General features: G+C 42.4%; 1 protein-coding gene across 5 annotated transcripts in view; it reads left to right on the forward strand.

Annotated features, from left to right (window-relative positions):
* Positions 1-9,822, forward strand: part of ptprfa (protein tyrosine phosphatase receptor type Fa) — a 381,399-nt gene extending 371,577 nt beyond the window's left edge. For all 5 annotated transcript variants that reach the window (XM_085133098.1, XM_085133099.1, XM_085133100.1 and 2 more), the window contains 5 exons: positions 2,916-3,042; positions 5,076-5,201; positions 5,336-5,490; positions 5,582-5,717; positions 6,752-9,822. In XM_085133098.1, the coding sequence (XP_084989224.1) occupies positions 2,916-3,042; positions 5,076-5,201; positions 5,336-5,490; positions 5,582-5,717; positions 6,752-6,820 (613 nt within the window). In that variant the 3' untranslated portion in view covers positions 6,821-9,822. The remainder of the gene's footprint in view (positions 1-2,915; positions 3,043-5,075; positions 5,202-5,335; positions 5,491-5,581; positions 5,718-6,751) is intronic.
* Positions 9,823-12,859: the final 3,037 nt, after the last annotated feature.

Here is a 12,859-nt window from a genome sequence, read left to right on the forward strand (position 1 = left end):
TAAGATTATTGAAATATTTCATTTAAGGCTGCTGAACCATATATCTGTCAGTCCAGTTCAGTAGACACAACCACAATCACAGTGAAGTGTGCTGACTTGAAAGTTGTCCAGGTGATGATCATCAACACCCTCTGCAAGGACAGGAAGCCACAGAAGGTCATTGCTCAAAAGGCTGTTTGCAGCAAGTATGTTCATGAAAAGATCATTAATACAAGCGACAGAGATGACCACAGATGTTTGTGGATTGTCAAGAATTTGGGAGCGCTTCATAAGTAGTTCAGTGAGGAACATTAACAGCTGTCACACACAAGTGTCTTGAAGAAAGGCGCTACAGTCACAGTCCTGAATCAGAGGCTCCATTACTGAAGCTGCATTACTGCTCAGAGGTCAAAGTCCTCTTTTCTTTGGTGATCTGGGATGCCACGTCATCTGCTGTTTGCTTCACTGTGTTTTATCACGTCCAGAGTGAACACAGCTTGGTATTTAGAGCTCTTCATGTTTCCATCTTCTGACAAGTTTTATGGAGATGGAAATTTCTTTGTCCAGCAGGAGCCAACACCTGCCCACGGTGCCAAAATCACTACCAAATGCTTCACTGACCAAATTATTACTGTGCTTGATTAGCCCGTCATTTGTTTGTGGTGTGAGGAAGATGAGAAATACTCAACCTTAGAAAAGGAACAAAAACAGAGAAGCTGAAGGCAGATAGTAAAACAACCTGGTAATAATAATACCTCAGCAGTGCTGGAAGCTGCCGGCCCCATCACACAGCACAGGGATGCGATAATTCCTGGTTAATGGTGTATTAAATAAGGACCATATACTGCTGCACCCTTTCTGCTCTTGGCTCTGTATGATGGCACGACCGTCGTGTTGGTGTTGTTCCAGGATCAACATAGTAAATGTTGTTCCAGGACCAATCAGAGTGTTGTGACGTCATACTTTTGGAAAAACCGCCATAAAACAAAAAACTGTACTTAAGCTGCGAGAAACCGCCTCTGTCCGCCGATCAACGGACCCTGACCCTAAACGCTAAGCAGAACTGATATTGTCCTTGCAACATTGGAACTTCATAAATGCACGAATGGCTTGGCGCGCCAAAGAATAACGTCACAACACTGTGATTGGTCACTTGCAATGTTGATCCAGGATCAACACCAACACGACGATATCAGATCATCCCTGTAACACGACATATTATACATATGTTAGACTAAGTTTAGATCAATATAGTGACAAAAGCTGCACCACATGTTGTTAAAGCCTTAGTCATCCATTTAGATACAAGCTGCCTTAAAGGGGGGCTAAGCCAAGATAATAATAACAATGTAAATAAGGATTATTTTGAACTGCAAATCATGCAAAGCCACTCTACTCCAAGAATAAAAATGTGGAGCTTTCAGGCTTCCAACCTGCAAATGATTGCACACTGTTTTTATTTACATCTTAAGCAGCATCCAAAGTTTTGTATTCAATCCCAGGAGGTTTAAGTGACATCAGCTTCACATGAACATCCAGAGAGTTCTTAGAGACACGTTGGTTTTTGATTTTCTGCTGGCAGTAGAGAAAAAGCAGAATAACTCCAGCCTTATAAACACAGGTCTGAATATTAGCATATATGCTAACATTCAGACCTTTGTTTTAGAGGGTCAGGGCTACTACAGTTTAGTAACATTTGGTTCAAACTGTTCTGGGTGCTCATCAACAATCTGGCTTTAAATGAACTTAGCCAGGCAGGATCAGCTGCTGCTGGTTAAATGCTTCAGTCAGGCAGCAGCGCTCAGCAGGTAAAGTGACAGCATCAAAATAAGCAGCTTTCGTTCCCATATTTATTTTGGTTGTTGTGTTATGGAGTATTGAAATAATAGCTCCACTGCTCGTGAGAGGAGGACAAACATGTAGCCAAAAACAACAAAGCCTCCAACACCAGTGTCACACAAGAGCACTGATATATACAGATAACAGAAACACACCCAGGCATGCAAGTCTGTGGGAAATACCTGGGCCCACTGTTATATGCGTCAACACTGCCCCCTGGTGGTGTCCAGCTGCAGAGGATCGCCTGGAGCCGGCGGAGCAGCTGGGGTGGCATCTGTCATTTTAACAGAGCTGTTAAAAAGGCGATGTGTTCAAGCAAAACTATTTAAAAATCAGCGCACACATTAGCAAGCAGCTGACTCATCAAACTTTCTTTAAAGTTGGATGTGAAATTAAATATTTAACACCTGAGAGGTTCGTCCAACACTTGTGGGATGTCATTGCCCAGATTATCCGGATGTGGTGAAGCCGCAGCTAAATTAACTCTTTTATTTTTGCAGTGTCACAAACTGTGAAAAACCATGACTGTAATTCATAATGAGCATTTTAGGCAGATGTACTTGATCCATTGCACATTTTAATGGAGCACGTTCTTTCTAAGGTATTATTTATCAGCTTATGTGTCTAAGAACCAGCCAGGCAAAGTAGGTCATCACCCGAAATACCCAGACCCCCAACTCCTAAAACCAAGTCACAGATCTCTTTGGGAGCAGTGAGTCTATCATTAACTGACATAAAAAGCAGGTAACATTAGTTTGGGGCAGCTGGTGATTATCTGGCTCAGCAACTCATACACAGTTTACTGAATCACAATCAGGTAAGAAGATGAGAATAAAGATATTTCTTTGCTTTCATTGGACTGTACGTGTACGAACTTGACAGATCAAACTAAACCTTTTCGATTTCTGTCCATTTCATGATAACATGAGTGGGCAACAGTGAGATTATTTAACTGCTGTCACTTTGCTTTACAGAAAGAAACAAAGTGATTTTCTGAAGCAGAGCTGAAGTGGAAGAAAACTGAAGCCAAATAGCAGCAGAGCTGCTGCAGCCCAGAGGAGTAAACACAGGCTCTGTGTCTCTGTTTCCATCTGCAGGCAGCAGAAAGCCTACATGGCCACCCAGGGCCCGTTAGCCGAGACCACAGAGGACTTCTGGAGAATGCTGTGGGAGCACAACTCCACCATCGTAGTGATGCTCACCAAACTCCGAGAGATGGGGCGGGTAATACAAAACAGCTTCACCTTCTTTTATGTCACGTTGCACTGAAAACAATGGTTTCTATACATCAAGCAGAAATCTGGGATGAAAGTGATGATAAAGGCTCCACAGGGAAAAGCAGGAAAGAGCATGCACAAGTTTATATTTTTAACATGAGTAAAAATGTTCTTTTTTTTAAGGAGCATGAAATGTTTCTACATTTTTCCAAATCTGGTTTTAATAAAACTTGTATACACTGAATTTACTGTTAATACAAAGTAAAATGACATTTCAAAGTAGGGATGCAATGATACCAATTTATACTTCTACCACACACACACACACACAAATGCGATGAATTGGAAGACAGGTTTTATTTTATTCTCTGCCGATAAAAAATAAAATATTAATAAAAATGACCACAAAAAAAATTCAAGTGAAAAAAAAGCACTTCTGTTAAATTATTGCGGGGTGGCTGTATCTCAGGTGGCAGAGCGAATCAGCCACTAACCAGAAGGTCGGTGGTTCAATCCCAGGCTGCTCCAGTCTGCATGCCAAATATCCTTGGGCAAGATACTAACCCCATGTTGCTCTCCGATGCATCCATCGGAGTGTGAATGTGTATGAATGTTAGATACTTAGCACTTAAGCTTAGAAGTGAATGGGTGAATGAATTAGCTGTATAAAGCGCTTTGAGTGCTCGGACAGAGTAGAAAAGCGCTATATAAGAACCAGTCCATTTACCATTTACCACACTGCTGACATTTTGTTTAGCCTAGCTACAGCAGCCTCCAGTTTCTCTTTTTTATCTGAAGCCACCAGTCTCACTCGTCTAACCCTGTGCCTGTTTAGCGCGGGATGTCCCCCTAGTGGCCAATCTAAAAAACTACAACAGAAATGACAAGCCACCCTCTGATTAATGAAATAAGTTGGTATCGGTTCATGGTATCGGTTAACTTTTACGAGTATGAGTACACACACATTTTACAGTATCGGCCCCGATACCCGATACCAGTATCAGTATCAGTGCATCCCTATTTCAAAGAGTATAATGATCTGTACTTAACACATAAGGCTCTGCTCGAAACATCTGGCTGTGGGATTTTGTACGATAAATATTTTTCAACTACTGGTAAAGACAAAGTCTTTGACAAAAAGTTCAATATACTCCTAAATACCATCCAGTAATGGGTTTCTAAAGATGGTTGGATCAGTGAGTATAAAAGTGGAATATACAATTTGAATATGCAGAAAATATAGTTCTTTACTTAAAAGAAAGACATTTATTCACTTTATTCAGTAAAATTTAAGTTTGTAACTTCTTGTTTTGTCTGTTTTTGCTTTTTCGTTGGGTATGAATCTATTATTTGATCATCACACCTCTCAGGTCCATTAAATATGCAGTCTTATAATAAACAGTAAAACAAAAGGCTGTTATGTGCAGTGATCTTATATGTCAACATGGATTTGCTCTGGCTGCTCATGGAGGTGGGTTGCAAAGCGGCCGGCAGCTTAAATAGTTCTGGGCTGAGCTGATATGGACGTTACAGCCTGCCTGATGTCATGCAGGATTTCTCCAGCTCTGTGTGTGTTACAATGTAACTGTATCCATGCAGATTTACAGTATGTGCACATCTATGCACAGAGTTCATTGTCATATGTCATATAAATGTTACAAGAAACAGCAGTGTTGATGATTCATAAGGACATGCAGATACTCACATGTTGCTATATTTCAGCAATGACCTGCTTTCAAGTGAATGCTCCTGTTCCACCACATCAGCCTTTGTCCAGTCTCTGTGTTATCAACGTCCTTGAAGAAGCTGGTGCTGAAGTGTCACACTGCTTTTATTTCCTTTATCAGCAGACGCTGGGCTTGTTTGCTGTGCTGTGGGTGCTTCCACAGGAAAAAGCGTGGTGGTGAAAAGCAGCCCGACAGCAACAGAAGCCACTGCCCATTTCACACTAATCTGAGGCCTAATCGTTGCATTTTTTTCTCAGTGTTAAAACTCCAAGTCAGTTGTGCATTTTGCGATCATCTTCTCTCCATCTTTCAGGAAAAGTGCCATCAGTACTGGCCTGCTGAGCGCTCTGCACGTTACCAGTACTTTGTTGTGGACCCGATGGCCGAGTACAACATGCCTCAGTACATCCTCCGAGAGTTCAAAGTCACTGATGCCCGGGTAGGTTCACTTTAGCAGCAGCAGGGATGTGACTGCAGGTCACTCGTACACTCTTTCCAGCTGGTGGGGGAGGCAGGGATCGTTCTGTGTGAGCCATTTATCTTTTTCTTTCCATTTTCCTGCATATTTACCAGGATGGTCAATCGAGGACCATCCGGCAGTTTCAGTTCACGGATTGGCCAGAGCAAGGAGTGCCAAAAACCGGGGAGGGATTCATTGACTTCATTGGCCAAGTGCATAAAACTAAAGAGCAATTTGGACAAGATGGACCCATCACTGTTCACTGCAGGTAACTAAGAGTGTTTTTGACAGTGTAAATCTGACACGAGAAGCTTTAAGTGGTAAATCTCAGTATAATAATGTTAATGTATGTTTACCAGTGCTGGTGTTGGGAGGACTGGTGTGTTTATCACTCTGAGCATCGTTCTGGAAAGGATGAGGTATGAAGGAGTGGTCGACCTCTTCCAGACCGTCAAGACTCTCCGAACTCAGAGACCGGCTATGGTGCAGACAGAGGTATCAGTGTGATGCAGGGGCGTTCATCACAAGGGGCTCAGTCATAGACAGCACATAAGAGAATATAACACATCTTTTTAGAATTGATTCTCCCCAAACAATAACATATCTTGGCCATATCTCTATCTACAAATTCAAAAAGCAACACAACATTGTGGCTTCATAGTATCTGTGCAGACACGATCCACGTCTCTATGGCTCCTCCTGCCAGAGCAACAAACATCATGTTGATCAACATCACAAAGTGCACAGAACTACACAAGTAACAAGAAAATGAGTTCACTTGTGTGCCACAGTGCACAGCTGACACTGTCGAAACTGTTGCATCAGTGCAACAACATGATTAGTGCATGTTTACTAGTCTATCTGTTGAATGGGTCTGTTAGGACAAATTTACAGAGTTCTCTGAATACATGATGTTTATTTTATAAATTGCTCCATTTAGAGTGAAACAGAGCTCAACAGTGAAGAGTAAGCATCCATATTCTGATTAGGAGCCATAATATTGCAAACAAAGTAAACTTGGATTGTGAAACAATGGCAGCTCCTGTAAAAGGTCTGTGATGTCTCTGACTTGTGGAGGTCACAGTTACTGTGGAAATGTTTAAAACCACAAACGTCACATCGCTCAGTGAGAATGAAACTTAAGTAACCTCGACTGTACCATGTTGAAAACAAGATTATCGATTGTCTAATCTATTTATCAATGAATTTGATCCAAATCAAATCTTTTTATGATCACGTTTCACCTCAGCGCTGGTTGGCTTGGTTCATATAAGTGTTGTGCAGCAGGATAATTAACATGTATTTGGGGCATGTATACTCAGTTTCCTACTCCTGCATAATATCCAGTTTTAAAACAACAGCAGGTCAGCCGGAAGCTTCAGAACAGGATTTATGTTTGTGACATTTTTACATTATAAACTGCTGCTGCAAACCTGAAGCTCCTAATGAAAATAATCCACTTTACTGTACAACGTTGTCTCTGCTCTAATCCTCCTTACATGCTGATCAAAACCTATTTGTGTCTCTAGGATCAGTACCAGCTGTGCTACCGGGCTGCTCTGGAGTACCTGGGAAGCTTTGATCACTATGCAACATAACCCCACCCAGAAAGATGCCTCAGAGGAGATCTGTCTCTTCTGAGCCACACCCACTCTGCTCCATTGGCCCCTGCAGGCTGATGAGGAGGCTCTGAAGAGGACGGATGAGGAGATGACCACAGCAGGAATCAGGAGAGATTAATGGAAAGAGGAGAGGCGATGTGATGACCTCCCCCTCCTGGACTGGTGCCATGATTCTGCCACAGACCCACACAAAAACCTCCCAAAAAACAACCCTGAAAGACTCGTACTGTACTCACGCCTCATTCTGATCCCTGCGACTCCCCGATTTCTGCCTCCTCTAAATAGCAAAAACTATTTTTCTGCTACTTTCATTTATATCCATCATTACTATGTTGTTAGCCATTATTAGAGTTTATTTTGTGATCACTTACATTGGTTACTATATGTCTTAATGGGTCTTTTCTTAATTTGCCTCTTATGTTTCTTAATTTCTAATAGAGGACATGTATTTTCAACATGATCCAAGTCATTAATACTGGATGCCGTATATTCACAGCTGCTAATGATTTTTTTATTTTATACCACAGATATGATATTCTAATGTTTATCGTTATTCGGTTGGTCTTATTTAGAGGGAAACTTGGAGAATGATGATCTCTACTAGACAGATCAACTGAGCAAATAAGGTTTGTGACCTGCAGTATGAAATACATCACAGCTATAAATGTGCAAAGACTCATCACATCTGAAGAACTGCAAGCATGTACAGAGTTTTTTGTCATTAAATAATGTTCTCAGAGTCTTCAGAGATCTGGAGGCTTTCAGCAAAAGAATAATGAAGCAGTTGGAAAAGTTGTGGACTCAGGTAGACCAACACAGATGGCCTGTTCATGAGGTTTTTGTGAAATAAGTGTGACGTCAAATGCAGAGCTCGTGCTCCACACGTGAAAAATGAAATTCTGACACCGGGAGAGAAAAAAAGAATAAAAGCCAACATCAGAAGATCCTCTGTGAGCAACATTAGTGACAGTGAGGACAAAAAACGACCTTTTAACAGGAAGAGACGTCTCACAGGGCCAGGCTCAGAAAGGAACAGCCATACACAAAATACTACATACAATACTACAATACTAATACACAACTGTCCATTGGGGGAATAGAAGCGAAAATCGTGAAAATGAACAGCAGACAAGTTCTGGGAAAGAGCCGTCAATATTCTGGATGAATTTTAATCAGATTGGTTTTGTTGCTTCTCCTTGAAGGATTAACTTCACTCTTATTTCTGTTATTGTCAGCAAATGCCATAAAAACAACAGCACAAGTTACACACTGCAGTGTAGGAAAAACAACCACAACCAGGAGCTCTGGTAGACTTTCTTTGTTTAGCTGTGATCAGCTCACATGTGCTGCTGCGACGCCAGTACGCGCTGCTCTTTGTGGATTAACTGAATTCAAAATGATATCAGGTGATGTTACATGAACCATTGTGACTGATTTCTAATCCCCAGATACTACAAAGCTGGTATAAAGGTGAACTTCAGTCAGTGAATCATCATCACCTTAAATTTCATTTGATTTCTGCTGATATAAACCAGCACAGACTGTGGGCGCTGCAGCTTCTCTGCGCTGTCAACATCATGCATTACTGTGAACATCACCACACTGCTGCAAACGAACCTGTTTCACCTTGCACTAAACTGCCTGGTATTTTTATGCAACGTTCAAATAACACAAAGTTAGCAGACTTCAATTTGCTTTAAAGGATGTTTTAAATTTAGGGAGAAAAAAATGTCACATCAAGCATTGATCTGATATCTGGAAATTTTAAAATGGCTTAAAAAATGACATGTAGGCAGTGGTGATGGCGCCATGTTGCTCACAAGACAACAGGAAGAGTGTTTCTGCACAGCAACACAAATCAGCACAGTTAAAAATTACTATTAACAAGAGACTTGTGTTTGAGACCTATTGGAGTTTGTTTTGACATTTGAGTTGAGGTTTAGGCTAAAATAGACTTTTATAATAATCAGTACACGTTACCAAGTTCAGCTTTCTAGCTGAACTTTGTAAACTTGGTGAACTTCTAGCTACTTTTTCACATGACCACAAGAAACTAGAACACACTCTCTGGCCTGATGTGGCTCTTTGGGATTGTTGAAGAGGCAAACTTAAAATGCCAACAGCCTTACAGAGGCTCAACTGAGGGGCAAGCAGCGTGACACGTCTGGGGCCAGATGTGACCCAAATGTCCAACAACATCTGGCATCTTGTCCAAATAAGGGGGACCTGTGGCTGAATTTAGGGAGGCAGACTCAGCCTGAGTCAGGTTCATCACCCAAGGCTAAATGCAGCTCGTAGAAAATTTCATGTGGGCCAAACATTTATTGGTGTCTGGATATGAGAAAAATAAGGATTTTTTTTTATTGTAAATCATTTAATGCTCCTGTAGTGGACTACAAACTTTAAAACAACAACAACAACAACAACAACAACAACAGGGAAATGGTTCTAGAAATAAGCTAAATAGGCCCTCCGTTAACATTAGGGGTTACTAATGTGAAAAAGCTCTGCTGTGACATGCAGCCTGACGCTCGTACTCATTTCACAAAGATTCTCCACATTGTGTTTGTACAAAAACAGCCCAGTTGTTGTAAAGCACACTGAATATGGACTCAACATCCTACAGTACAAGACAGTCATATCTCACACATTCACTCATCTCCATCTGCATACATGATTTTACATTGACAGGCTGCATTTAAACGGGATCCCCCCCACAGATAACTCCCCTCTGTTATCACTGTGTTGCAGGCTGAGAGAACAACATCATTGTTCATTGATGCATCTCTGCGTTTTTCAAAGATACAGTGAGGTGGCTTTTGAATGATGCGGACCACTTAAAGGATTCATTTCTCATAGTTGTGCTGTAGGGGTCCTAACTGTTGTATAAACCATCTGTTTTCTATTAAAAGCAGAGAAAAAATGTCTTCAAAATCTTGATGTTAATAAAGCTGAAATGTTGGGTTTTTCATATAAAAGCTGTGACTTCTTTCAATTTTTATAAAAATGTGACGTGCACCCGGTGGACCAAACACATATGCTGCTTTGCTGTCCTTGTGTGACTGTTTGATGTTGTTTATTTAAAAAAATATAGAAGTAAACCTTCATTAAAGTCAATTTAGGGGATTTTGTTTATGAAAATGACATTTCTGCAAATTTCCTGTGGTCTAAATTTTACCCCATAAGAACTTTATTTTGCACAGCATCAAAAGCATCAAAGTAAAAGTACTGAAGGTGAAATCCTGCAGTCACTTAGTAATAATGACTGAAAAGAAGCGTTTCTCCAGTGGAACCTTTTATCTTCTCTGCATTGTTACATTAAGGAGTAAAAAGACAGCAAAACAATACAAATTTATCATAAATGTACTGAGATATCACACCCTGACTTCCTTCTTTTAACAAGGCTGTTTGGTTTGTCTTCCTACACAGTAGCCCATTTCACAGCTGCAGACTTCCTCCTTCATGCTGAAGAAAAGCAATCTCTGGATGACTGCTCTGAATAACTCTGGATGGCTGCAATGGCTGTTACTTCCAATAGCGTCATCTATCCTGGTCCCTCCATCCATCCAGCTTACTTAGCAGGGCCATTAGAGTATCACCCAATGGGAGTCTGGAATAGCAGAGAGTGATGCACCAAGTTGATCAGGACCATGAGGTCGTGAATTTAGCACCACATGGAAATTATCAACCATTTTACTCAAGATGATCATTTCTTTCAGAGTTCCAGAACATCTGCTCAATGCAACCTCTCTGGGTATTCTTGATAGAGTTGGATGGGTGACGAAACGTTTCTCCCACTGAAAACGCTACATTCAAATGAACAGAATCAAACTTTGGGGATTTACTTACCTGGATGATAAGATAAGATAAGATAAGATAAGATAAGATAAGATAAGATAAGATAACCTTTATTAGTCCCACACGTGGGAAATTTGTTTTGTCACAGCAGGAAGTGGACAGTACAAAAGTTATGAAACAAAAATTAGAATACAATAAGAATAAATACAGTACACAACATTACAGAATAGAATAAAATAAAATACTATATACAGTAGAATAAAATAGAATAAAATATACAATAAGATAAAAAATAGAATACAAATGCTGTATACAACTGAGTAAAAATACAACGATGCCAGAAAAGATTATTGCACATTAGTGTTATTGCACATTTGTGGATGTTTGATCAGTTGGAGTCTTTGTTGTGGAGTCTGACAGCAGTGGGGAGGAAAGACCTGCAAAATCTCTCCGTCCCACACCGTGGGTGCCGCAGCCACTGAAGGAGCTGCTCAGTGCTGTCAGAGTCTCCTGCATGGGGTGGGAGATGTTGTCCAACAGGGATGACAGCTTAGCCACCGTTCTCCTGTCACTCACCACCTCCACTGGGTCCAGAGGGCATCCTAGAAAAGAGCTGGCCCTGCGGATCAGCCTGTTCAGTCTCTTCCTGTCCCCAGCAGAGATGTTGCCGCCCCAGCAGACCACACCATAGAAGATGGCAGAGGCCACTACAGAGTCATAGAAGGTCTTCAGGAGTGGGCCCTCCACTCCAAACGACCTGAGTCTCTGCAGCAGGTACAGCCTGCTCTGCCCTTTCCTGTAGAGGGCGTCTGAGTTATGAGTCCAGTACAGTTTGTTGTTCAGATGAACACCAAGCTACCTGTAGCTGTCCACAGCCTCGATGTCCATACCTTGGATGTTCAGTGGTTGCAGTGGAGGATGCTTGTGCCTGTGGAAGTCTACCACCAGCTCCTTGGTTTTACTGGCGTTGATCTGGAGGTAGTTCAGCTGGCATCAGTCCACAAAGTCTTGGGTTAGTCCTCTGTACTCCTTGTCGTCCCCATCAGGGATGAGGCCGACTATTGCAGAGTCATCAGAGAACTTCTGCAGGAAGCACTGGGTGGAGCTGTGGGAGAAGTCTGCAGTGTAGATGGTGAAGAGGAACGGAGCCAGAACCGTTCCCTGTGGGGCCCCCGTACTGCAGACCACCCTGTCCGACACACAGCCCTGAGTCCTCACGCACTGTGGTCGGTCGGTGAGGTAGTCCAAAATCCAGGTAGTGAGGTGATGGTCCACTCCAGAGTTCTCCAGCTTGTCCTGCAGAACCGAGGGAAGAATAGTGTTGAAGGCACTGGAGAAATCAAAGAACATGATTCTCACAGTGCTCCAGCGTCTCCAGGTGAGCGAGGGAGCGATGTAGGAGGTGAATGACGGCATCGTCATCGCTCCAATGCCAGGCTGGTAGGCAAACTGAAGGGGGTCCAGTGATGAGCTTACCAGGCGCCGAAGCTGAGCCAGGACCAACCGCTCCAGGGTCTTCATCAGGTGTGATGTCAGAGCCACCGGCCCGTAGCTGTTGAGGTCCTTGGGGCGTGAAGTCTTTGGCACTGGTACAACACAGGAGGTTTTCCAGAGCTGTGAGACTCTCTCCAGCCTCAGGCTCAGGTTGAAGAGGTGCTCCATCACCCCACACAGTTGGTCCGCCTGACGACCCTCGAGCTGATGCCATCTGGACCCGCTGCCTTCTTGCCATTAATCCTCCTCAGTTCCCTCCTAGCCTGGGTGGTTGAGAGAGACAGGCTGGAGCCTTGTGTTGAATGTGTATTGGATGCTGTTGTTGGGGGTGGAGAGGAGTGAGCAGGGTGAATAGAGGAGGTGTGAAGTGTCTGAGGTGTCAGAGGTGGAGCAGCAGCAGTGGGGGTGGGTGAGTCTGCAGCCGATGTTGGAGCCTGCCTCATGGCTGAATCAAATCTGTTGAAGAAATGATTCAGTTCATTTGCCCGCCTCACATCCCCCCCAGGCAGAGAGTTCTGATGTTTGTGGCCTGAGATGGTTCTGAGTAGGGGTGGGTTTTTATAATCGATTTATCGATTAAAATCGATTCTGGCTTGGATAACGTAAAATCGATTCATTAAAATCCTGAATCGATTTTTTAATATAAATTTATTTTCCCCGAAATGCCAGAATCTCTGGTGAAATCTCACAAAATTTCAACAACCACCAAACAGCTAAAACAGT

The sequence above is a fragment of the Neolamprologus multifasciatus genome, chromosome 15 (genome assembly GCF_963576455.1).
Source record: "Neolamprologus multifasciatus chromosome 15, fNeoMul1.2, whole genome shotgun sequence".
Classification (NCBI taxonomy): domain Eukaryota; kingdom Metazoa; phylum Chordata; class Actinopteri; order Cichliformes; family Cichlidae; genus Neolamprologus; species Neolamprologus multifasciatus.